We start from the raw sequence: 25,537 nt of genomic DNA on the forward strand, positions 1-25,537 counted from the left end.
CCAACCTGCTCCTCTTGATCAGGGGGCTTATAGCACACTCCCACAACAATGTCACCCATACCAGTTTGCCCCTTGATTTTAACTCACAAGCACTCGACGGATGGTTCATCCTTCCCCAGGTGTTGGTAGTTAGGGCCTGGCAGTCGGAAGATGTCGGGCTGTACGGAAAGGTAGGACCCCCCCCCCCCCCTCTCCTCAGGTAACCAAAAGTAGGTAGCCGGTGATGTAAGCGGACGGAAATGACATCGTAAACCTCCGCTATATAACACTGTGCCACTCACTAATAAATGCCATTTGCCGTCCACCACATTGGTGTCTGTGAGCTGATGGCCTGAGCGGCCAGAGGGTGGCTGCCGTGCCGCTCCTGAACCAGGTCGCCATGCCTAGAGAGGCAACAGCCAGGTGGAGCTCAATACATTCCAGCTGCTCTCTCACATAAAGAGCAACTCCTCCACCTCGCCTCCCTAGCCTGTCTTTCCTAAAAAGCACATAGCCATCCATGACAGCGTGCCAGTCTTCCAGGTTGTCCTGGGGGATTCCATCCACTTTCTGTCCCCATCTTTTCACTCAGGGGTCTGGGTATCAGTAGACAAATGGTATTACTACTAAAGACTGAGGAAAAAAGGCCTCAGCCTTTTCTTCATCCTCTGTCACAATTAAGTAATTATAGATTTAATTAATTTGCTATTTGTTATTATAGAGTTAATAACATAAGTAGGGCCAGGGAGAATATCCCTCCTTTATTGTAGGTCGCAAACAAAAGGTTCGAGGGCTGAGCAAGTTTCCTGGTCAGAAACCTCCCCAGCTAGTCCACAAGCAACCCTGGTATCCTTGGGGCTAAGGTCATTCCTAGTCAAGGGAATGGTCCTAATAATGCTAGATGTCATTTTCAGGCTCTACAGGCATCCACATTCAAAAATGCAACACATCCAGCAGTAGCTCCCAAAGAAAAGGTGTGAGGGCTGAAAGATGTTTCTGGTCCAAAACCTCCGCAAGTAGTTGTCAGGATCCAAAACCAGACTAATTTGGCAGAGGTTACACACCATTGTGTTCCAAAAGACCCCAGGTTGCTCTGGGTGGCTTGGGGCACCTGGGCTTAACTCCTGAGTAATGTCCAAGTAGGAGTTTTGTCATGACCAGGTCTTCACAATTTTCAGGAACAGAATTAAGACTCAAACTGAGTCAAGGGTCAAGTCACTTTATTTGGCCAACAACAAGTGTGCAAGAGAAGGGGGGGAAAAGAAATGCAATATCTACCACCATGGAGCTGCAGTGTCCTGTCAGTCCAATGTCTTCAGCTCTGGTGGGGCAACGTTCCCTCCATGTCGGTCACCTCTGTTCTTTTATTGTGTTGTATTCACTCCTTCCAGGAATCAATCAGCATATTCCAAGAGCTACTTTGTTTAGCTGCACCCCCCACTCAGTGGTGGTGTGTCTGCCCAATACCGTCGCTGGGAGATTTTAGGTGGTCTTTAGGGGTCTCTGGCCCCTGTCTCTTCTAGACCCCGGGTCTGGGCACATGCACAGTGGTTGGGTTAAATTTAATCAGCTCTGCATTCAGGTCCATAGGAAGGCAGGATGCATCTGGTCTTGCAGTCTGACCGTTGCTCTACTGTTGACAGTGGTGAGAGCTGGTGGTGTAATGTTCCAGCAGTGTTGAGACAAACACCTGACACAGTCTCTTCATTGTTTGACACAGTCCCCTAGGCCACCCTATGGCTCCACATTGCTGTTTCTTTCATGTTACACCACGGTGGCATGAATGATAGGAGGTAAAGAAAGGAAGAAGGAAAAGAGACAGCATGCTCACAATAGCTAACAACATCCAATTAACTATTGCATTTTTACTTCTTAAAATGCAAATCTCTTCCTGCTGGAACAGGCTGCATGGAGAGGTGGTGGATGCCTGATCCCTGGAGGTGTTCAAGGCCAGGCTGGATGGGGCCCTGGGCAGCCTTGTGTAGCTCCAGGCCTGGGGGTTGGTGGCCCTGCCTGTGGCAGGGGGGTTTGAACTGTATGATCCTTGGGGTCCCTTCCAAGCCAGACCAGTCTGTGATTCTATTATTATCAATTCAGAACATCTATGCATTCTGGTACCTGTGTGGTTTTGGTGATACAAAGCAGAGTGATTGTGGCCTTTGTGGTTCATGTGCTCTGCTGCCCTGGTCTATTCTGGTTGGGGTCGGCATACACAGTAGGAAAATGGATTTCCACACCCCCTTAGTCTAAGGCACATGTTTTGTTGGGGTCTCAAAACTTCTGTTCTAGATTTAAGCAAAGGCAAGTAAAAACACCCTCTTTAATATGATCCATACTGCTGACGGTGTCGTTGGGCATTTCTTTAACCCCCTCAGGTGAAGCAGGAGTTACAAATTGCCTATTGGCTACGACACGTTGAATCAATTGTATAAAACATGGAATAATACATGGTAAAAACAACAATGTGGTGAATCCACATGTCAAATAAAATAGGATTCACTTAACCCATGGCCCAATGGGGAGCCAGGAGAACATATCAATGTCCCAGCCTTCCCATGTTTGAACGGGGACATGGGCGAACTTCTGTATTCTGGCTGTGGTTTGTTTAACAACCTTGGCATTGTCATCTATTTTCAAACCACAATTAGAATCATTTATTACTACAAATGCCTCCTCCTTTGGCTGGCAGTTAATTGAGAACCATGTAATGTGTTAATATTGCTCTTCGCATTTGTGCCCCCTGATTGGCCAATAGATGGAGGGCATGAGTTGTGTCATTAGTAATAATTCCTACGATGGCTTGTAGACGAATGATGCGATTTAGATTATAGATTGGGTCTCGAGCAGCCCTAATCCATTCGTTAGGATTCTAGGTTGCAGGTCCAAAATGTTGTACTACACAATGGAGGGTCCACCTGTCTTTTCCCCAGGACTGGCTGCTCCGACCTGCTATAGAAATATCAATGGACCCTCGATATCAACTGAGGTCTTCATAGACCTTAATTCCCAAACTGAATGGTAACTTCCTGGTTGGTTATGCCAACCAGGTTCTGCCACAAGCCAAAGGGTTGCATTCCCTCAATATCTCAACTCCCATAAGATTTGTATTAGACCAAAAGCTATCAAATCAGTTCTTATGACCAATTTTTTGACCCATGTACAACTTAGCCGTTGAGGGATGTGTTTTGCTCATCAGTGGTGTTGCTTAACATGCAACATAACATGTCACCTTTGACAGGAAAAGAGTGATTATAAGTTGCACAATTAATGGGTGGACACCCAGGGAAGATACAAAGATTTCCACACCTGAAGGTCCAATCACACACACTACGAGCCACAAAACCTCCATTGTTGTCATTCCGATTCAGACAATATTCCCCCTTTTCTGGAACTGGGGTTTTCCATGGTTTTGCTTCCTCATTTCAATAGAATGAATCATTACCAATGGTTATGTCACTTAGATCACTCAAAAGCCATTTTAGGGATATTGTTTCAATGTCCATGGCCAGTCTTTAAATCCTGAAGGGCTCCAACATCCCCACCAATTTGTCAGGTTAAAAGCGTTGGGCACCTGCTGGCCTAAAGTTATAAATCCATTTTGCCACCCCAGGCTGAAGAGGGGACCACAAATATTTCCACAGATATTAAAGGTGGTGATAGTGGTCGACCAAAACAATGTTTGTGATAGTCTGCTAAACCTCCTATAAATATTAACAAAGCAGTTATTAACTAAACTATACAGACAATTAACAGCTTCATCTATTCCTTCAAGCAGGTGTCAGAGATTCCATATGGAAAAGTAAAAGAGAAAAAACCCAGACTCAGTTTGTATTAAGGAAATGGACATAGATTGTTATTAGAAGGATGGAATGATACACCTTGTATTGACTTTGTGTTCCTTCCCATGGGCATCTTTTGCTTTCCAAGTGTATTTGTTGAGGGGCTAAGCCAGGACGAGGCGAACGGTCCCAATGGTCGGCATTTCTACCAAGACTGGCTGACCAGGAGAGAAAACTGGCTTTTCTGTGGCGCTGGGAGTGTGGGGTTTGGGGATTAAAGATGGGGTTTGGAACAAAAGGCATTTAGATGGGACATCCAATTATTCTCCCACAATCATTGACTTGGGGAACTGCATCCCAGAGTCGTTCTGCCCAGTGTGGCTTGTGAGCTTTTAAAAACCCTTTCAAAAGCCCATTAGTTCTCCCCACTATCCCATTAGCTTGGGGGTAACACGGGGTGTGAAATCCCCACCTGACTCCTCCTTCCTTGGCCCACTCCTGCCCCTTGGCAGCAGTGAAATGACTGCCCTGGTCTGACTGAACAGACTGGGGGTTGGCAGAAAGCGAAACCAATTTGTCAGGGCCCGCCCTGGCTGTTCTCCTGCTGCTCCTGGAAATGCCTGGGCTTGGACTAGGCCAGAAATGATTTCCACTCCCACTAATACTATTGTTTCCCCTCCGCCTTCCCAAGGGCTCCAATAGAGTCGATTTGCCCGGCCTCCCAAAGGGTCTTTTTCTCTCTCATCTGGAGGGGGGGTCTCTTCCATGGGGTGCAGCTCTAACCGCAGGCAGCATTGTTCACAGGCCCAGAGCCAGGTGGGGCAAGCTTCCCAGTGACAGGCCACCCCCTGGCATGTGCCTCCCTGTGGGAATCCTTGGATCCTGCCTGGCCACGTTTCACATGCAGCCATTCCAGGAGCCTGTCCCAATGTCCTCTGAGCTGGTCCTCTTTCTGCAGAGGGGAAATGCTGGCCAGTTCCTCTGAGCTGAGGGAGCTGGGCCTCGTTACCTTGGAGAAGAGGAGACTGAGGGGTGGCCTTATTCAGGTCAATGGGTAAAAGCTGGAGCAGAGCAAGTTCCATGTGAATATCAGGAGAAACTCTTTCACTGTGAGGGTGCCAGAGCCCTGGGACAGACTGCCCAGAGAGGTTGTGGAGTCTCCTCCTCTGGAGACATTCACACCCACCTGGATGTGTTGCTGTGTGGTTTAGTCCAGGTGATCCTGCTCTGGCAGGGGGGTTGGACTAGATGACCTTTTGAGGTCCCTTCCAACTCCTAACGTTCTGTGATTCCTTGAGCTTGGATCTCCCTGCACATCTCTTGGAGCACCTCTGGCCCCTCAGGTTTCACTGGGTGTTGGTGTTTGAACACCTCCTGCTTGGCCTCCCCCCCATTATTTCCCATGAGAGCTGGGACCAGCAGCTCCCAGGAAGCAGGTGCCTCTTTTGTGCCCACTGGAACTGTGGCAAGGGGAATCCCAGCTTCCCTTGGTTTGAGGCAGCCCTGTGCCCAAGCTGCATCCCCTTTCAGCCCCAGGGCTGCAAAGCAAGGATGTGGTGCCTCTAGTCACTTGTCATACTTTTTACCCTCCCCAAGGGGAAAGAGTTCCCTTCCTGTCCCTGTCTGGGGGTCCTTTCTCATGTGGAGACAAGAAAATGTGATTCTTCTGCCCAGCTCGTGTTTGATCAGGAGAAAGGACTCTGCTGGACAGAAGGATTTCTCCGCAGACTAGAGAGCAGATGGCAGGGAGGACTTCAGTGTCTTTCCAAGTTGGTTCCCTGGAGCTTCAGGAATACCTCAGAGGAGCCGAGGAGTACGTGACGCCTTCACCTGCTCCTCTGCTGTAGCTGGGCTGGACTCCTGGGACAGTGGGAGCTGATGAAACATTACAGCACTGATGAGGGACAGCTCTGCCACAGAGTAGCTCCTCTGCCAAGCACACAGGGCTGGGGACACTGCCTGTAGGCATCAAGGGGAGACCTGAGAGGTTGAGAGATCTGACAGATGCTGAGAGCTTACTGGAGGAGAAATATATTCAGCACTCTACTTGTGAGTATGTCTGTGGTATGGCTGTGGGTGCAGGGCAATGCAGGTTCTGTTGCTGCAGGGATCTCCTAAAGCAGGGACATGGGGCAGTGTGCGGGGTCTGTCAAGAGGACAGGTTCTCTATAGGACAAGTAGGTGCTGCATGGAAGGGATGCCCTTCTGCCCCATCAGAGGGACAGGGCAGGACAGCTGTCTTCTCCTGGGCATGATGAGGGGTTCCCAGGGCTGTCCTTGTGAGCAGGGTCCTTGTGTCCCAGGGTCTGTGTGCTGGGGCAGGGACTCTGCTGCTGCCAGGGTCAGCACTCAGCCTGCCTGCTGGGCTTTCCACAGCAATATAGACAGCACTTCTGGGTTGAAGCAGTGACCCAGGGAAGGGCAACGTAAGGTCCTTCTGCTGTAAGAAAGTGCTGCCTGGGTCAGCTTTGCTCCCAGCCAGAGCTGATCCTTGAGAAATGCCAAAGAGAATATTTCTGCAAAGGCAGAGTCTTTGCTTTGACTTTTCCTCTCCTGTGGGCTGTGCTGAGTGTGGTAGATGAGAACTTATTTTTACCCTTGAGGATATGCAGTGAAAACCTATTCTCATGACGATGATGGAGCCTGAGCTGAGCCCTGCACACACAGAGGATCCCTGGGGCAGTGCCCTGATGCCAGGAGGGGTCTGCAGAGCAGAGCTGAGCACAGGGCAGAATGGATGAGGTCTGTGAGCAAAGAGCAGGAGGTGAGATGGGCAAAGAGAAGCATCTGCAGGGACAGCTCCAGGCAGCAGAGACATTGTCAGGGAGGGAGAAGGAGCTGCTCCCAGAAATGCCCTGGCACTGGGGATTTGGAACCTCCCTGACATCCCCTGCAGTATGGACAGTTTCACAAACCCCTGGTTTCTTCCACCCAGCACAGACTCTGCAACAAGAGATCCAGGGTTTCAGGATGAGTCTTCTCTTTGGTAACCTAACCCCCTTGAGGAGAAACTCCTGAGTGCCTGTCTGACTCTGTGTCCCTGTCCTTCCAGCTTGGGCTGGAGCATTTGTCACTGTTTCCCCTCCTGTCCTTGCTGCCTTTCTCTCACCATTACCTGGGGCTTTGAGCACGTCCATTGGTGGGGCTGGCACTGAGCTGACCCTCAATTCAGGACCCACATCTTTAGGACTGAGGATTTCATGGGGCTCCTGCTGGGCTGCAGCTGCCTCCCACAATGGCACCGCTTTTCTAAAGGCTCTTGTGCCTCAGAGAGGAGCCCCATGCAAGAGACATCTCGGCACAGAGGCCATGGCAATGACACTCATCACCTGTGTGTGGCCAGCTGCACTGAGCCCTGTGTGTCCCTGGCTGGGAGGGGGAGCTGAGATCCTCCTTGGGTAGGATGAGACCGCAGGAGGGCTTTGGAGCTCTGCCCTGTTAGACTGGATTCCTCAGTTCTCTGTGGTCCAGTTTCTTCTACAGGGAACAGCAGGGTGTGATCAGAGAGCGTCCAGCACAGGGCAGCTGAGAGCAGAGCTGGTGGACAGAGCAGCTCTCCCCACTCTGCACTCAGGAGAAGGTTTCATTGGCACTGCAGCAGCAATGTCAGGGAGTTCTGACAGAAGAAACACTCCTCAGCTCATTCCTATCCAAAGGGGATTTAGTCTGAGATCACACCATCCTTCTATTTACTGACTGCTGCCAGGCAGGACTGAGTTCTCATAAGCCCACAGCCGACCCTCCTCCCAGCATTGGCACGCTGGAGCAAGCACAAAGCAGACCTCCCAAAAGGGACCTGAAAAAAGTCTTCCTGAATACAGAGAATCAGTGTGAATTGGAAGAAGTATTCCTCAAGGAAGAGTTCCCTAACTTCTCACTGTTCCCTTTCCTCCTTGGACAGGTCTCCACACTTGACAGCAGCAGATGTCCAACAGCAGCAGCTCCATCAGCCAGTTCCTCCTCCAGCCCTTTGCAGACACACGCGAGCTGCAGCTCCTGCACTTCTGCCTCTTCCTGGACATCTACCTGGCTGCTCTCCTGGGCAATGGCCTCATCATCATCACCATAGCCTGTGACCACCACCTGCACACCCCCATGTACTTCTTCCTCCTCAACCTCTCTGTTATTGACCTTGCCTACATCTCCACCACTGTTCCCAAAGCCATGGCCAATTCCTTGTGGGACACCAGGGCCATTTCCTACACAGGATGTCTGGCTCAACAACTTTTCTTTTCCTTTTTGCTCTCCACAGAGCTCTGTCTTCTCACTGTCATGGCCTATGACCGCTACGTTGCCATCTGCTACCCCCTGCACTACGGGACCCTCCTGGGCAGCAGAGCTTGTGTCCACATGGCAGCAGCTGCCTGGGCCACTGGGTTTCTCAATTCTGTGCTGCACACAGCCAATACATTTTCACCACCCCTCTGCAAGGGCAACGCTGTTGACCAGTTCTTCTGTGAAGTCCCCGAGATCCTCAAGCTCTCATGCCCAGATGCCTACCTCAGGGAAACTGGACTCATTGTGGTCAGTGCCTGTTTAGGTTTTGGGTGTTTTGTATTCATTGTGGTGTCCTATGTGCAGATCTTCAGGGCTGTGCTGAGGATCCCCTCGCAGCAGGGACGGCACAAAGCCTTTTCCACTTGCCTCCCTCACCTGGCTGTAGTCTCTCTGTTTGTCAGCACTGCTTTGTTTGCCTACCTGAAGCCCCCCTCCATCTCTTCCCTATTTCTGGACCTGGTAGTGTCATTTCTTTACTCAGTGGTACCACCAGTAGTGAACCCCCTCATCTACAGCATGAGGAACCAGGAGCTCAAGGATGCCATGTGGAAACTGATGACTGGATGTTTCTAAGCAGCAACAAACTGTTCATCTGTTTCTCCTGTCGCTGCCCATGTAACTCACATTAGGACCGATCTCTATTTAGTAAGGTTTTTTCCTTCTATGTTGTCTGGGCTGTAATAATATGGTGCCTGTTCATCCCATTCCTAATGCAGTATCCAGCGGTCTTGTGTGAATCACATCCTGTGTAATGACGAGCTGTGCTGCCTTTGCGTCATGTTTACCTTGAAACGTGCACATTTTTTGTTTTATTATGTTTCTCCTGGCATTTATAAAAAATTTACAACCACATTTTCATCACCTGAATCAGTCGACTAATTCTCAGAATTGGCAAACCTTTCCCACCATGATGGAACAGGAATTTACTGGAACTTTACCATAGAATCATAGAATCTCTCCCAACCACAGCCTAACCCTGCCTAGTCCACCTCTAGACCATGTCCTCAAGCACAATATCTAGATGTTTTTTAAATGCCTCCAGGGATGGTGAGTCCACCTCTTCCCTGGGCAGCCTGTTCCAACACTTGACTATGCTTTGAGTAAGGAAATGTTTCCTGCTATCTAACCTAAATTTCCCCTGATGCAGTTTGAAACTATTTCCTCTTATTCTATCCGTGTCTATCTGAGATAAGAAACTGATCCCCACCACCCTACACCCTCCATGCAGGTGGTTGTAGACAGAGACATGGTCTCTCCTCAACCTCCCTTTCTTAAGATTTAAAAAGCCCCAGTTCCCTCAGCTGATGATCATAGGACTTGTGCTCAAACACTTCTCCAGATTCATTGCCCTTCTCTGGACACATTCCAGCATCTCAACATCCTTCTTGTTCTAAGGGGCAAAAAACTAGACATGGTACTCAAGGTGTGTCCTCACCAGAGCTGAGTATAATGGAACAATCACTTCCCTACCCCTGCTGGTTACACTATTCCCTATGCTGGTGACACCTCCTTATAGAGGCCCGGATGCCATTGCCCTTCTTGGTCACCTGGGCACAGCGCTGGCTCATGTTCAGCTGCCTGTCCACTAACACCCCCAGATCTTTGTCCTCCAGGCAGCTCCCCACCTACTCTGCCCCAGGCCTGTAGCATTGCCTGGGGCTATTGTGACTAAAGTGCGTGACTCAGCTCTTGGCCTTGTTGAACCCCATAAAACTGGGCTCTGCCCATTGATCCAGCCTGTCCAGGTCGCTCTGCAGAGCCTGCCTGCCAGCAGATCAACACTCCCACACAATTTGGTGTCATTTGCAAACTTACTGAGGGTGAACTCGATCCCCTCATCCAGATCATTAGTAAAGATGTTAAAGAGGATGGGCCCCAGCACAGTGATGAAGGTTTTACTGAACTCTAGGTAGATCACATCCACAGCCTTCCCCTCATCCACTAAGCAGGTCACCCATCAATAGAAGGAGATCAGCTTCTTCAAGCACGACATGACTTTCCTGAACCCATGCTGACTGGGCCTGATGGCCAGTGTCCTGCATGTGCTGCATGATGGTACACAAGATGATTAGTTCCATCCCCTTCCCCAGCACCGAGGTCAGGCTGACAGGCGTGTAGTTCCCTGGGTCCTCCTTCTGGCCCTTCTTGTAGATGGGTATCACATGTGCCAGTTTCCAGTCAGGCAGAACCACCCTGGTCAGCCAGGCTCAACTCTTCTTCATTGTATGTTTGATCTCAACAGAGCTCTTTCTGCTCAAAGTCATAGCCTATGACCACTACGTTGCCATCTGCCACCCCCTCCACTATGGGACCCTCCTGGGCAGCAGAGCTTGTGTCCACATGGCAGCAGCTGCCTGGGCCACTGGGTTTCTCAGTGCTGTGCTGCACACAGCCAATACATTTTCACTGCCCCTCTGACATGGCAATGCCCTTGACCAGTTCTTCTGTGAAATCCCCCAGATCCTCAAGCTCTCCTGCTCAGATGCCTACCTCAGGGAAACTGGACTCATTGTGGTCAGTGTCTGTTTAGGTTTTGGGTGTTTTGTGTTCATTGTGGTGTCCTATGTGCAGGTCTTCAGGGCTGTGCTGAGGATCCTCTCGCAGCAGGGACAGCACAAAGCCTTTTCCACCTGCCTCCCTCACCTGGCTGTGGTCTCCCTGTTTCTCAGCACTGGTGTGTTCACCAACCTGAAGCCCCCCTCCATCTCCTCCCTATTTCTGGACCTGGTATTGGCATTTCTGTACTCGGTGTTTCCACCAGCAGTGAACCCCCTCATCTACAGCATGAGGAACCAGGAGCTCAAGGATGCCATGTGGAAACTGAGGACTGGATCTTTCTAAGTAGCAGTATGCTGCCCATCTTCATCTGTATATCACTGGCCATGTAATTCTCATTAGGACCAGTTTGTATTCAGTAGGTTTTTAGTTGTTTTATTTTCTTTTCAGTCTGTTTTGTCTAAGCTGTATTAACATGGGCTGCATTCCTACCAGTCCTTATGACGTATCTCCAGATCTTCTTGTACTGAGACACTGCATAGTGATGAGCTGTGCTCTCTTTGTATCCTGTTTGCTTGTAAAGTGCCACAATTATTTCTTACATTGATATACAATTTACTGATGCAGGCATAAGAAATACTTACCTTCCCCTGTACCTGCATTACTGCTAGTCTGCCTCTTTCATGTTCCACATCATTCAGGTGTTTCCACCTCTCCTGATGACACAGCCAGGCCTAAGGACATCTTTTCGGCAGACTATCTGGACATATGCACTTCACTTTGATCACTGTTTTCCACCTCTGCTTGCTCCTTGGTCCATCAAGTACTCAGCTCTCAGTTCAGCTCTCTGCTGCTTGCTTTGAGCTTCAGAGTTGGAAAATGTCCTATCTCACAGAAGTCTGTTCTGTCCGAAGTTCAAGGTGTTGATAAGTGACCTTTCTATATGTCTGAATAAAACTGTGCTTGGAAAGAACCTCCTCTGAAAGCTGACCCCCTTCATACACTGCTTGACCGTAGCAGGCAGCTGAGGAGAGAGATTTCATGTTTATTAAGAAGGGTCATGTTTAACTGCTGTTTGTTGTCAGAGAAATCTGTCTGCTCCCCTTGGGCTCATACAGAACAGACAACTGGAGGCCATGAGGACAAACACAGGCAAAGCACAGGCAGCTCTGATGCTGAGGACACCCTGGCTTGGTCTGATGAAGCAGCAATGCAAAGTGCCGACCCCCAAGCCTCTTATGGTGGTTCAGCTCTAGACAGTCACTGAGCACCACACACCACTTGCTCACTCCCACAGCAGAGACAGACAGAGCCTCTGTGGTTTGAGATAAGAACAATTTACTGACAATAATTACTGTGAATGTAGAACAATAATGGCCAATTACACTCACAGTCAGTGCTAACACAGAGTACCTTACTGACCCAATGATTACAGAGAGCTGCCTGACAGCAAGAACTGAGGGACGGACCAACCCAATGCCCTGACTGTCCTGGAGGCAACAAGCCCCTGCCCTTCCCCAGCCAGTTGCTTTTATGGGGAGGTGGTGTCACGTGGTGTGGCAAACAGCCCAGGCTAACTCCTGTGCTGGCTCCTTGGTGAGATTAACCCTGCCCTGGTCAGAGCCAGGACGTTATCCACCCCTTTTTCCACACCATCTACATCATGCCCAGATCTTATATTTTCACAGTATTGGGGAGGTTCATAACATCATTTATCTGTTATATAGAACCTCTGCCATGGACTGATTTTATTCATCAAGAATTTAGCAGCTATCCTCACTTAGAATTGAATCCTCTTGGGGTACACACTGGATTTCCCCATCCTTTCTCATCACCCACCAAGTGCACCCAGGTCCCTGAGCAAAAGCAATCCCACGAAAGGGTTTGCCTTTGCCTGAAGAAGGAACAACCCAGACTGTTTTCCCCCACAGGTTTCTCATGCACACTACAGGGACTTGATCCCCCTCCACGGTCTGTGGGACTTTTGATTGGGCGGGCCCAGGTCCATTGGTAGATCCCCTGGAATTAAGTAGCCATGTGGCTTTGGCTAAATGCATCTCTCAGGTTTTTAGGGTTCCACCACCCATTGCTTTAAGGGTAGCTTTTAACAGCCCATTGTACCTCTCGATGTTCCCGGTGCCTGGTGCATGGGAGGGGATATGATTTACCCACTCAATGCCGTGTGCTTTGGTCCAGGGGTCTAGGAGATGATTCTGGAAATGGGTTCCATTGTCTGACTCGATTCTTTCTGGAGTGCCATATCACCAGAGGATTTGCTTCTCAAGACCCAGGATGGTGTTCCAGGCGGTGGGACACAGGAGAAGTTTCTAGCCAGCTGCTGGTTGCTTCTCCCCCTGTGAGCACACACCGCTGGCCTGGGGGTGTCTGTGGGAGAGGGATGGAATCCATCTGCCAGGCCTCTCCATAGTTGTATTTCAGCCCTTGTCCTCCACACCACAGAGGCTTTAAGCACTTGGCCTGCTTGGTCGAGGCATATGTTTCACAGTCATGGATGACCTGTGAGACAGTGTCCACGGTCAAATCCACGAGTAGATCGTGGGCCCATCTGTATGTGGCATCTCTTCCTTGATGGCCTGACGTGTCATGGGCCCAGCAAGCTATAAATAATCCCCCCTTATGTTGCCAATCGAGGTCTATTTGAGCCACTTCAATCTCAGCAGCCTGATGGACCTGCTGGGTGCTTTGATGTTCTCCGGTTGCTTGGCTCTTGGCTACGTGGGCATCTCCATGCCGTCCTTTTACAGTCAGGTTCTCTAACTGGGCAGAGATGTCTTGCCACAATGGAGCAGCCCAGATGGGTTTGCCTCTGCGCTGCCAGTTGCTTTGTTTCCATCACTGTAACCACCCCCACAGGGCATTGGCCACCATCCAGGAGTCACTGCAGAGGTACAATTTTGGCCACTTTTCTGTTTGGCAATGTTTAAAGCCAGCTGGATGGCTTTAACCTCTGCAAACTGGCTGGATTCACCTTCTCCTTCAGCAGCTTTTGCAACTTGTCACGTGGGGCTCCATACAGCAGCCTTCCATCTGCAATGTTTGCCAACAAGATGACAGGACCCATTGCTGGACAGGGCATATTTTTTCTCATTTTCTGGCAGTTCATTATACAAAGGGGCCTCTTCAGCATGCATCACCTCCTCCTCTGGTGATATTCCAAAATCTTTGCCTTCTGGCCAGTTTGTGCTCACTTCCAGGATCCCTGGATGATTGGAGTTTCTGATTTGAGCCTGCTGCGTGATAAGTGCGACCCATTTGCCCCATGTGGGGGGCCTTCCCTTTGAACATCCAGCCCAGCACCAGCATTCGGGGTGCCAGAAGGAGCTGGGCTTCAGTTCCAATCACTTCTGCAGCAGCTCGAACCCCTTCATATGCTGACAGTATTTCCTTTTCTGTCAGTGTATCACGGGCCTCGGATCCTCTGCAGCCCTGACTCCAAACCCCAGCAGTCGGCCTCGAGTCTCCTCTAGTGCTTTCTGCCAGAGACTCCAGGTAGGGCTGTTCTACCCAGCCATGGTGTAGAGCAAGTTTTTGACACCTGGCCCTGTCCAGACAGGCCCAAGGTCTACTGCAGGGACTGTTTGATCTGTTCAAAACAGTCTCCTGTTTGATCTGTTCAAAAGATTGTCGCTGCTCAGGGCCCCACTGGAAATCCTTCTTCTTCTGGGTTCCATGGTAGAGAGGGCTGACAATGAGACCATAGCTGGGGATATGCATTTGCCACAAACCCACAGTGCCTAGGAAAGCGTGTGTCTCCTTTGTGTTGGTCAGAGGAGACATCACTGCTGTTTTATTAATAACTTTCATGGGGATCTGACGATGCCCATCTTGCCATTTCATTCCTAAAAACTGGTTTTATTATTCTGTCGTGGTTTCACCCCGGCTGAGAGCCGAGATCCACGCAGCTGCCTGCTCCTTAAAGGAAAAGAGCAGGGGAAAGGGAAGAGGGGGTGGGGGGTGAGAGGTAAGGGAAGGGAAAAGGAAGGGGCAAATAACCCCAAAACCAAGAAGCTAAGAGGCCCGTGGGTTGGGATAAGGATAGTTTACTAATATAACAGAAAGATACAATATAACAATGCTGACAGGACTTTAGAGCAAAAATATATGAAGCTGTTGGTACACAATGCAGTTTCTCACCAAACCCACAGCTCAGGCCGTGCCACCCAGAGCCATCCCAGAACCCGACCGTCCCCCAAGCACCGCGCATCCCGCAGCCACCCCGGTCCTTCCTCCCGTCAGCCCCCGATATCCTGGGCAGTATGTAACTGGCGTGGAATACTCTCTTTGGTCAGTTGCGTCACCTGTCCTGGCTTCGCCCCTCCTTTCTCATGAAGAGCTGAGAAAGTCCTTGACTGTCTGACAGCAACTAGAAACATCAGGGTGTCATCAGCACTACTCCCATTTTAACTCTCAAACACAGCATTCCATCGGCTGCTATAAATGAAGTTAACTCCATCCTGACCGCAACCAGGACATTATCCACTCCTTATTCCATACCATTTACGTCATGACCAGATCCAACTATTTCTTTTGGGTACAACCAGTTTCTTGTTTCAGACACACATATATGTATGTACACATGTATACGCACACATGTGCATACAGGTATCATTCCCTTAGTCTATGGACCATTCCTCTGAGTTTGTTGAGTGAATGAACATTTAGTCCATGATGATCTTCAGGCTTCATTCGTCGTAACAGTCTTTCAGGGTGTCAGTATGCGCCATTGGATTGTTGCATGCTGCATCTCGGGCTCTCGACCGATACAGCTGGCATGGTCCATGTTCATAGTCTGTGAATCAAAGATGTTCATTTTCAAAGGGAAGGAGGAAAAAGTTCTTGGAACACTAAGTCTTGGTCCCGTCATCGTGGCACTCTGCCTTCATTGACTTGTATGACTCTGGCTGTAACTCCATTGGTACAACATACAACAACATACAGCAATAATAGCAATAATGAATGTACATTAATGGGTTATTTAGCAATTATTATAATACAATTTCTACCTTATTAATTATATTGGCTATTCTCACCTAAAATCAAATCCCTCTGAGGTACACATCGAACTTCTCCATCCTTCTGCATTACCCACCAAGGAGAACCGGGTCCTTGAGCAAAACCAATCCCAGATCTGGGTTTACCTTTGCCTGAAGCAGGGATGACCCAAACCGTCTTCCCTAATATACTCTTCATATGCACCACTGGGAATCTATCTCCTTCTACAGTGCGTGGAAATTTTGACTGGGCAGGACCAGCTCGATTGGTGGATCCCCTAGAGTTAACTAACCATGTGGCTTTGGCTAAATCTGTATCCCAATATTTGAATGTTCCACCACCCATCGCTTTCAGGGTAGTCTTTAAGAGCCCATTATATCATTCAATTTTCCCAGAGGCTGGTGCATGATAAGGAATGTAGTACACCCACTCAATGCCATGCTCTTTTGCCCAGGTGTCTATGAGAGCGTTTCGGAAATGAGTCCCGTTGTCTGACTCGATTCTTTCTGGGGTGCTGTGTCGCCATAGGACTTGCCTTTCAAGGCCCAGGATTGTATTCCGGGCAGTGGCATGGGGTACGGGATATGTTTCTAGCCAGCCGGTGGTTGCCTCCACCATTGTAAGCACGTAACGCTTGCCATGGCGGGTTCGTGGGAGGGTGATGTAATCAATCTGCTAGGCCTCCCCATATTTATATTTCATCCACCGTCCTCCATACCAAAGGGGCTTCAACCTCTTAACTTGCTTAATTGTGGCACACGTCTCACATTCATGGATAACTTGTGCAATAGCATCCGTGGTTAAGTCCACCCCTCGATCTCGAGCCCTTTTATATGTTGCATCTCTCCCTTGATGACCTGAGGAATCATGAGCCCATCGAGCTAGGAATAATTCACCCTTACGCTGCCAGTCTAGATCTACCTGAGCCACTTCAATCCTAGCAGCCTTATCTACCTGATGCTTGTTTTGATGTTCCTCCATGGCTTGACTCTTAGGCACATGGGCATCAACATGACGTACCTTTACAAAAAGCTTCTCTAACCGGGCAGGAATATCTTGCCATAAGTCAGCAGCCCATATGGCTTTGCCTCTACGCTGCCAGTTGTTCTTTTTCCACTGCTACAACCAACCCCACAAGGCATTGGCTACCATCCATGAATCAGTATAAAGGTAGAGCATTGGTCACTTTTCTCAGCAATGTCCAGGGCTAACTGGATGGCTTTCACCTCAGGAAACTGGCTTGATTCACCTTTTCCTTCAGCGGCTTCTGCTACTCGTCTTGTAGGACTCCATACAGCAGCTTTCCATCTTCGTTGCTTTCCTACAAGGCGACAGGAGCCATCAGTGAACAGGGCATATGGCTTCTCATTCTCTGGCAGTTTGTTGTATGGTGGGGCTTCTTCAGCCCATGTTACCTCCTCATCCTCTGGTGACATCCCAAAATCTTTGCCTTCAGGCCAGTCTGTGATCACTTCCACGATTCCTGGGTGATTGGGGTTTCCTATTCGAACCCGCTGAGTAATCAGTGCAACCCACTTGCTCCAAGTAGCATCAGTGGCATGGTGTGTGGAAGGGACCTTCCCTTTGAACATCCAGCCCAGCACCGGCAGTCGGGGTGCCAGGAGGAGCTGGGCTTCAGTTCCAATCACTTCTGAAGTGGCTCGAACCCCTTCATAGGTGGCCAGTATTTCCTTTTCTGTTGGAGTATAATTGACCTCAGATCCTTTGTAGGCCCAACTCCAAAACCCCAGCGGTCGACCTCGAGTCTCCCCTTGTGCTTTCTGCCAGAGACTCCAGGTAGGGTCATTCTACCCAGCTGCAGTGTAAAGCACATTTTTAACATCTGTCCCTGTCCGGACAGGCCCAAGGGCCACTGCATGGACTATCTCACGTTTGATCTGCTCAAAGGCTTGTTGCTGCTCAGGGCCCCATTGGAAATCATTCTTCTTCCGAGTTACGTGGTAGTGTGAGCTCACAATGAGACTGTAGTTTGGGACATGCATTCTCCAAAAACCTATAACACCTAAGAAAGCTTGTGTTTCCTTTTTGTTGCTTGGTGGAGACATAGCTGCTATTTTATTGATAATGTCCATTGGGATCTGACGACGCCCATCCTGCCATTTTATTCCTAAAAACTGGATTTCTTGTGTAGGCCCCTTGACTTTACTTTGTTTTATAGCAAAACCAGCTTCTAGAAGGATTTGAATTATCCTTTTTCCTTTCTCAAATACTTCCTCTGCTGTATTGCCCCATACAATGATGTCATCAATATACTGCAGGTGCTCTGGGGCTTCACCCTTTTCCAGTGTAGTCTGAATTAGTCCATGGCAGATGGTGGGGCTGTGTTTCCACCCCTGGGGCAGATGATTCCACGTGTATTGGATGCCCCTCCAAGTGAAAGCAAACTGTGGCCTGCACTCTGGCGCCAGTGGTATTGAGAAGAAAGCATTTGCAATGTCAATTGTGGCATACCACTTGGCTGCCTTTGACTCCAGTTCATACTGCAGTTCCAGCATGTCCGGTACAGCAGCACCCATACCTGGAGTGACTTCTTTTAGGCCACGATAATCTACTGTCAGCCTCCACTCTCCATTGGACTTCCGCACTGGCCATATGGGGCTGTTAAAGGGTGAGCAGGTTCGGCCGATCACTCTTTGACTCTCCAGTTGACGAATCAGCTTATGGATGGGGATCAGGGAATCTCGGTTAGTACGGTATTGTCTCCTGTGCACCGTCATCGTAGCAATTGGCACTTGCTGTTCTTCGACCTTCAACAACCCCACAACAGAAGGATCCTCTGAGAGTCCAGGCAAGGCATGCAATTGTTCAATTTCTTCTGTCTCCAAAGCAGCTATTCCAAAAGCCCACCGGTACCCTTTTGGGATTTTAAAATACCCTCTACGGAGATAATCTATACCTAAAATGCACGGAGCTTCTGGGCCAGTCACAATTGAGTGTTTCTCCCAGTCCTTCCCAGTTAAGCTCACTTCAGCCTCTAACACAGTCAATTGCTGGGATCCCCCTGTCACTCCAGAAATGCTGACAGGTTCTGTCCCTACATGATTCGATTGCATTAGCGTACACTGGGCACCAGTATCCACCAGAGCCTTGTACTCTTGTGGGTCTGACGTGCCAGGCCATCGGATCCACACAGTCCAATAAACACGGTTATCCCTCTCCTCCACCTGGCTGCAGGCAGGGCCCCTCTATTGTTGCTGATTGTGTTGGCTGTTCACTGGTGCAGCGTTCTTCCTGGCAGAATCGTGTTGTGTGATTCTTTTACCTCACAGCTCATTTACTTGTGTTTGAAGGGCTGAGGTGGGCTGCATACCCCACTTACTCATGTCCTCACCATGGTCACGCAGATAAAACCACAGCGTCTCTCGTAGTGTGGAACTACTATATCCTGCCTTCTGGGACGATGGACGCTTTCTCCCAGTAGCTGCAACATCGCTCCATACGGGTTGGGAGTTGGACACATTTTTGTCAAGTCGTTTGACCAGTTTCTCTACTGCTGCGATCACAGAGAGGGAAACATTGTCCTGATATTTCCGGAGTTGGCAGGACACCTCATATACGGTATATGCATCACTCCAGTCCATTGTTGCCAATGAATTGGTGTGCCCTGCTGGTGCACTTCACACAACCTTACGCCGCATATCTGGAGTGCATAGGACGTCATCAGGATCAGAGGGGAGCTGTGAGTTGTCCAGATCATAATAAATTACCTCCCGTACAGCTAATTCTCTCAGGTGCTGGATAACTGCCTCAATGTTGTTACACTTGGGTGATTGACATGTAATGTATTCCTTTATGGGATACCTTTCCCTCACACTTGACAGTAGTCGCCTCCAGAGACTGAGGATTTCAGGCTTTTCCCCAATTGCCTTGTCAATGCCGCATTCTCTAGCTAGGGATCCCAACTGCTTGGCCTCCCCGCCATCTAATTCCAGACTATTGGCCCCTTGATCCCAGCATCGGAGCAACCAAGTGATGATGTGCTCACCTGGGCGGTGGCTGAAATCTTTTCGAACCTCACGCAGCTCACTCAGGGTCAGGGATCGTGTGACAACAACCTCATCCTGAGATGGTTGAGATGGCCCTGCCTTATCCTGAGGTGGTTGAGATGGCCCTGCTTTATCCTGACATTCATCAGATGACCCTGCTTTATCCTGACATTCATCAGATGGCCCTGATTCAATTTCATCCTCATCCTCCTTCACTACAGGAACAACTCTCTTTGTGTATTTCCTCTTTCGTACAGGAGCAACCGACACTGATGTGGGTTGATTTTTTGTTTTACCGGCAGTATCTGCTGTAGGGGTGGCAGTAGCTGCAGCATCGGTTGGTCAGGTTGCAGTAGCCACAGTGCTAGTCACAGAAGTTAGAGTAGCCCCAGTACTAGTCACAGTGGTTACAGTAGCTGCAGTGCCAGTCATAGGAGTTGCAGCAGCTGCAGTCTCTGCTGGTCTGTTTTCCTTCCTTTCCCTCTGAAACTGCTGACAGTACTGACAGTGCTGCCTGCTATCAAGCAGTGTTTGGTAAATAGTGGCCAGGGCCCAGCACAGAGCAGTAAGCTGTGCATCTCTGGGAAACTTACGGCAATTTCTTTTCAGATATGCAGTCACTTTCTCAGGGTCCTGTAACTGTTCAGGGGTGAAACTCCAAACCATCGGGCGTGAGAAAGCACCTAGGTAGTTGCCCATACTCTGCCACATACCCTGCCACTCATGATTATCTGGCCTCGCAGAAAACTCTTGAGTGGTATTCATAACCCTTTGCTTAATATTTAACAAAAGCTGGACCATGTGCACCAAACCTAAAAACAGCACAATGCTAGTTTGAATATCCCAGGGGTATTGGAAATTTTCAGAAACTGTTCCCAGAGCTGTTGTATTTAGCCCAAAGGAAGAGAAAGCAGCGTAGATATTTCTTTCTGTACTCCCACCATACCAGCTGCCGTTATTAACTCCTCCCTGTCCAAAGAATGGACAGGGCAGCAAAATCTCATACAGGTACCAGAACAAATTCACGACCATCGATATCACTGCATCATAGACTGTTGTCATAAAGTACACCAAAAGGTGGTACGGGAATGAAAACAGGAGCCGCAGCCCCAAGATGTTAAAAAATCCTGCTAGGATTGCATAAAACAGATGGTGCTTTTGCTGCCACAGCTGTGAGCACAGCCTTGTGAGTAAATACCAGAGCATCGTGACCAGATACTGCTTAAACCAAAATGCTTGTCACAACTTTGTCTTAATTACAATCGGGTCAGGGTCAGATCTACCGTTATCCCAAACTTTCGGGCCCCACATTGGGCACCAAAAAGACTGTCGTGGTTTTACCCCGGCTGAGAGCCTGCTCCTTAAAGGAAAAGAGCAGAGAAAAGGGAAGGGGGGGGTGGGGGGGGGGGGGTGGGGGGGAGGTAAGGAAAGGGAAAAGGAAGAGGAAGGGGCAAATAACCCCAAAACCAAGAAACTAAGAGGCCTGTGGTTGGGATAAGGATAGTTTACTAAGATAACAGAAAGATACAATATAACAATGCTAACAGGACTTTAGAGCAAAAATATATGAAGCTGTTGATACACAATGCAGTTTCTCACCAAACCCCACAACTCAGGCCGTGCCACCCAGAGCCGTCCCGGAACCCGACCGTCCCCCAAGCACCGCGCGTCCCAGAACCGCCCTCGGCCTTCCTCCCTTCAGCCCCCCGATATCCTGGGCAGGACGTAACTGGAGTGGAATACTTTCTTTGGTCAGCTCGGTCACCTGTCCTGGCTTCGCCCCTCCTTTCTCATGAAGAGCTGAGAAAGTCCTTGACTGTCTGACAGCAACTAGAAACATCAGGGTGTTATCAGCACTGCTTTCATTTTAACTCTCAAACACAGCATTCCATCCACTGCTACAAATGAAGTTAACTCCATCCTGACAAAAAACAGGACAAGGCCTCATCAGGACTCCCTACCCTGGGGTACTGACATTTGGTCCCAGACTCCCCCAGCCTGGTCCCCTGCAAAGTCACAAGTCCCCTGGCAATCCTGCTGTGGTGTGGATCAATCTGTTCACAGGCCATAGATGTCTCTGCTCCCCGTCCATATCCATGGGCTGCAAGGGGACACCTGCTCCACCATGGTCTTCTCCACGGGCTGCAGGGAAATCTCTTTTTCCAGCAACTGGAGTGTCTCATTCTTCCCCCCTTCTCCTTTGTGCCTGGCCTTGGTGTCACACAGCTTGTTACATCTTCTCACTCCCTTCTCCGGTGGCAAAATGCACCTGCCTGCAGTTTATTTTTCTCCTACATGTGATTCACAGATGCGCTGTGACCATCTCCAATTGGCTTGGCCCTCGTCAGCAGCAACTTTGGCCTTGAATTGGCTGATGTTTACAGTCTGGGGACTGCAGAGAGCTTCCAGATTCTTTTTGCAGAAGCCATCTCAGCAGCACAGCTACGCAAAACTGCTAAGCCAGGGTGCCAGGCAACTGAGGTCACAGGACACCAGTGTCCTGGAAAATCAGTGTCTCGGGAAACCAGTGGCCCAGGAAACCAGGGCCTTAGAAACCAGGGGTCATGGAAACCAGGGTTACCAGGAAACTGGGGTGAATGGAAAAAGGCACACGGGAAACTGGGGGTGTGAAAAAACAGTGACACTGGAAGAGGGGAGTGCGGGAAACCAGGAGTGCAGGTAACCTGAGTTCAAGGAAACTGGAGGCGCAGGAAACCAGGGTGAGGAGACCCCAGTGTGCCAGGGAACTGGGGAGCCGGAAAACTGGGCAAGCAGGAAACCAGTGACATGGAAAATCAGTGCACCGGGAAACCAGTGGCCAGAGAAACCAGGGCCCAGGAAACCAGGAGCTTCTGGAAAACTTGCTGCCAGGGTCCTGTAAATTCAGTGACCTGGGAAACCAGAAGTGTGGGAAACCTGGGTCCTGGGGAACGGGGGTCATGAGAAACCAGGGTGCTGGGAAACTAGGGGCACAGGACAGCAGTGGCGTTGGACCAGGGAGTGTGGGAAACTAGGGGTGCAGGAAACCGGGTTGCCAGGAAACTGGGGTGCTGGGAAACTGAGGGTGCAGGAACCAGGGTGGCCAGACTGTGGTGTGCTAGGCAACTGGGCATGCGGGAGACCGGTGTCCCAGGAAACCTGTGTGCCAGGCAAATGGGGGCGCAAGAAACCAGCATCCTGGAAAACCAGTGCCCTGGGAAACCAGTGGCCCAGGAAATCAGGGCCCAAGAAACCAAGTGCTCATGGAAACTGTGGTGCCAGGAAACGGGAGTCCTGTAAATTCAGTGACCTGGGAAACAAGGTGTGTGGGAAACCTGGGTGTTGGGAAACCACATAGTGTAATTATACCTCAAACAAGGTATCAAGGTCTTTCAATGTTCCTGTTGCTTTACCTAGAGGGGTATTGCTCTCTGCAACCAAGGCTGGATTAATTGTTGTGGTAGTTATTGTAGTTGTGTTACTAATGTTACCCTGAATTATCTCTCTGCTGCAAAGGACACTGCAGTGGATAATAAAGGTGATTTCTGTAGCACAAATACAAAAAGGGAGAGTTGTTGGGGACTATGACAGGCCTGTAGAACCCTTGGTTGAGAATATAGAGCTGGGCCTTGAAGATATTATAGTGCACCCTTGAGAAAGAGGAAGTGTAGAACATCCAGAGAAGTAAACCATTTTAAGGAATTTGCTGACCACAGATGAAGGAACCTGGCAAGAGATAAACCTTGTTAGTGAAGTTAAAAATGTCCACCAATTGCATTATAGCATATAACTGAGAGACCATTAGCAAAAGGACAGGTGTAGTAGAAGCATATAAAAATGAGGATACAGAAATAAATCGGGTCCCTTTTGCTTGTGCACCAGGAGACCGCTTGTATGTGTCATTTGTCTGTCTCAACTGTGACCAGTTTCAACAAGGCCAAGTGCTGGGTCCTGCACTTTGGTCACAATAACCCCAGGCGATGCTACAGGCCTGGGGCAGAGTAGTTGGAGAGCTCCCTAGAGGAGAAAAGGACCTGGGAGTGTTAGTGGAAAGCTGTCGGTGTTAGTGTAAAGCCAGCTGAACATGAACCAGGAATGTGCCCAGGTGGCTAAAAAGGCCAGCAGCATCCTGGCCTGGATCAGGAATAGTGTAACTAGCTTGAGTAGGGAAGGGATTTCCCATTATTCTCAGCTCTTGTGAGGCCACACCTCAAATACTGTGTCCAGTTTTGAGCCCCTCACTACATGAAGGACGTTGAGATGCTGGAGTGTGTCCAGAGAAGGGCAATGAAGCTGGTGAAGGGTTTGGCACACAAGTCTTGTGAGGAGCAGCTTGAAGGAACTGAGGCATTTTAGTCTAGAGAAAAGGAGGCTGAGGGGAGACCTTATTGCTTTTGACCTACAAGTGGGTGTAGAGAGGTGGGGGTTGGTTTCTTATCGGAGATAACAAGCAATAGGATAAGAAAAATCGCTTGCTCGAGCAGGTGGAGCCACCTGAAGGAGGCTGGACCTCACAGGAAGCCTGTGCTGGAGCAGGTTTGCTGGCAGGGCTGTGGAGGACCCACACTGGGGATGTCTGTTGCTGAAGGATGTCATCCCATTAAAATGACCCACCCTGGAGCAGTTGGTGATGATCTGAATTGGTGTGGGAAGGATTCATGTTGGAGTTCTAGGCTACAATAATGATCATTAAACTCTTGTCCACAAGGGCAGACAGGTTCATTCGCCCTTGGAGAGGCAGAAGTGCAGGAGCTGCAGCTCCTATGTCTCTGCAAAGGTCAGGAGGAGGAACTGGCTGATGGAGCTGCTGTTGGGCATCTGCTGCCATCAAGTGTGGAGACCTGTCCAAGGAGGAAAAGGCAGAGAGATGTTAGGGAATTCTTCTTTGAGGAAAACCTCTTCCAATTCACATTGACTCTCTGTTGGACATTTGGACATTGAGCTGCTGTTGGACAGCTGCTGCCTCTGGGCATGGAAAAGTGTTGCAGGAGGAAAGGAGAGAAGGAGAGAAAAACTAAAATGCTTGATTTCTCTCACATGCTCCCAGGTGTACATCAGTAGCAGAAGCCACTCCCATGGGCTACCAAGGAGTCATTCCTGGTCTTCAGTTTTGGGTATGGGCAAAAGGGGGTGAACAACACTGACACAAATTCTCAATCAGATCAGATCCACTCTCATGAGGAAGGGGATCTTGGAAACTTGCCTCCGACCCCAGTAATTCCCATGGGAGCTGGACCAGCAGCTCCCAGGCAGAAGGTGTCTAAATTGTGCTTAACAGAACAAGAGGAATCCCAGCTCTGTTGGGTTTGTGGCAGACATAGGCCACAGCTGCATCCCCTTCCAGAAAGGATGAGGTCCCTGGAGTGACATAACTGACTCCTTTCTCCTCCCTGTCCCTGTCTGGGGGTCCTGTGTCAAGGGGAGACAAGGAAAGATGATAACCCTGCCCAGCTCTGGTTTGATGAGGAGAAAGGACTCTGTTGGACAAAAGGATTTCTCCCCAGTCAAGGGAAAGAAAGTCAGAGATGAGATCATAGAGTGATCCCCATGAGGTGTGAGACACCAGGAGGGAGCCTTGAAGAACGTGTCTTCTCCTGCTGAGCTGGGCTCCTGGGATGGAGGGAGCTTATGAAACATTGCAGCACTGCAGAGACAGCTCTGCCCACGAGCAGCTCTTCTGCCAAGGCACAGGGCTGGAGACACTGCCTGTAGGCTTTGAGGGGCGGTGTGAGGCTGAGAGAGCTGATGGATGCTGAGAGCTCACTAGAAGAGAAAGGTAAAGAGACTTTGCTTTGAATTTTCTGCTCCTGTGGGCTGGGTGGGAAGTGGGAGCTGAGCTTTTATTGATAACATTGAAGGCAGCAGTGCAAACTCTTTTGTCATTAAGACTTGTCAGAGCATCTCCTGAGCCCTGCACACACAGAGGTTCCCCGGGGCAGTGCCCTGATGCCAGGAGGGGTCTGTAGAGCAGAGCTGAGCACAGGGCAGGTTGGATGAGGTCTGTGA

General features: G+C 49.6%; 1 protein-coding gene across 1 annotated transcript; it reads left to right on the forward strand.

The window, feature by feature from the left end:
• Window positions 1-7,682: 7,682 nt before the first annotated feature.
• LOC311198926 (olfactory receptor 14I1-like) lies at window positions 7,683-8,609 on the forward strand (the record flags this gene model as incomplete). The annotated part of the gene is made up of 1 exon (XM_084272959.1): window positions 7,683-8,609. One exon carries the CDS (start codon window positions 7,683-7,685, stop codon window positions 8,607-8,609), a length of 927 nt encoding a protein of 308 aa, XP_084129085.1.
• Window positions 8,610-25,537: the final 16,928 nt, after the last annotated feature.

This window comes from Gallinula chloropus (assembly GCF_964237585.1).
Source record: "Gallinula chloropus genome assembly, chromosome: 19".
NCBI classification, from domain to species: Eukaryota; Metazoa; Chordata; class Aves; order Gruiformes; family Rallidae; genus Gallinula; species Gallinula chloropus.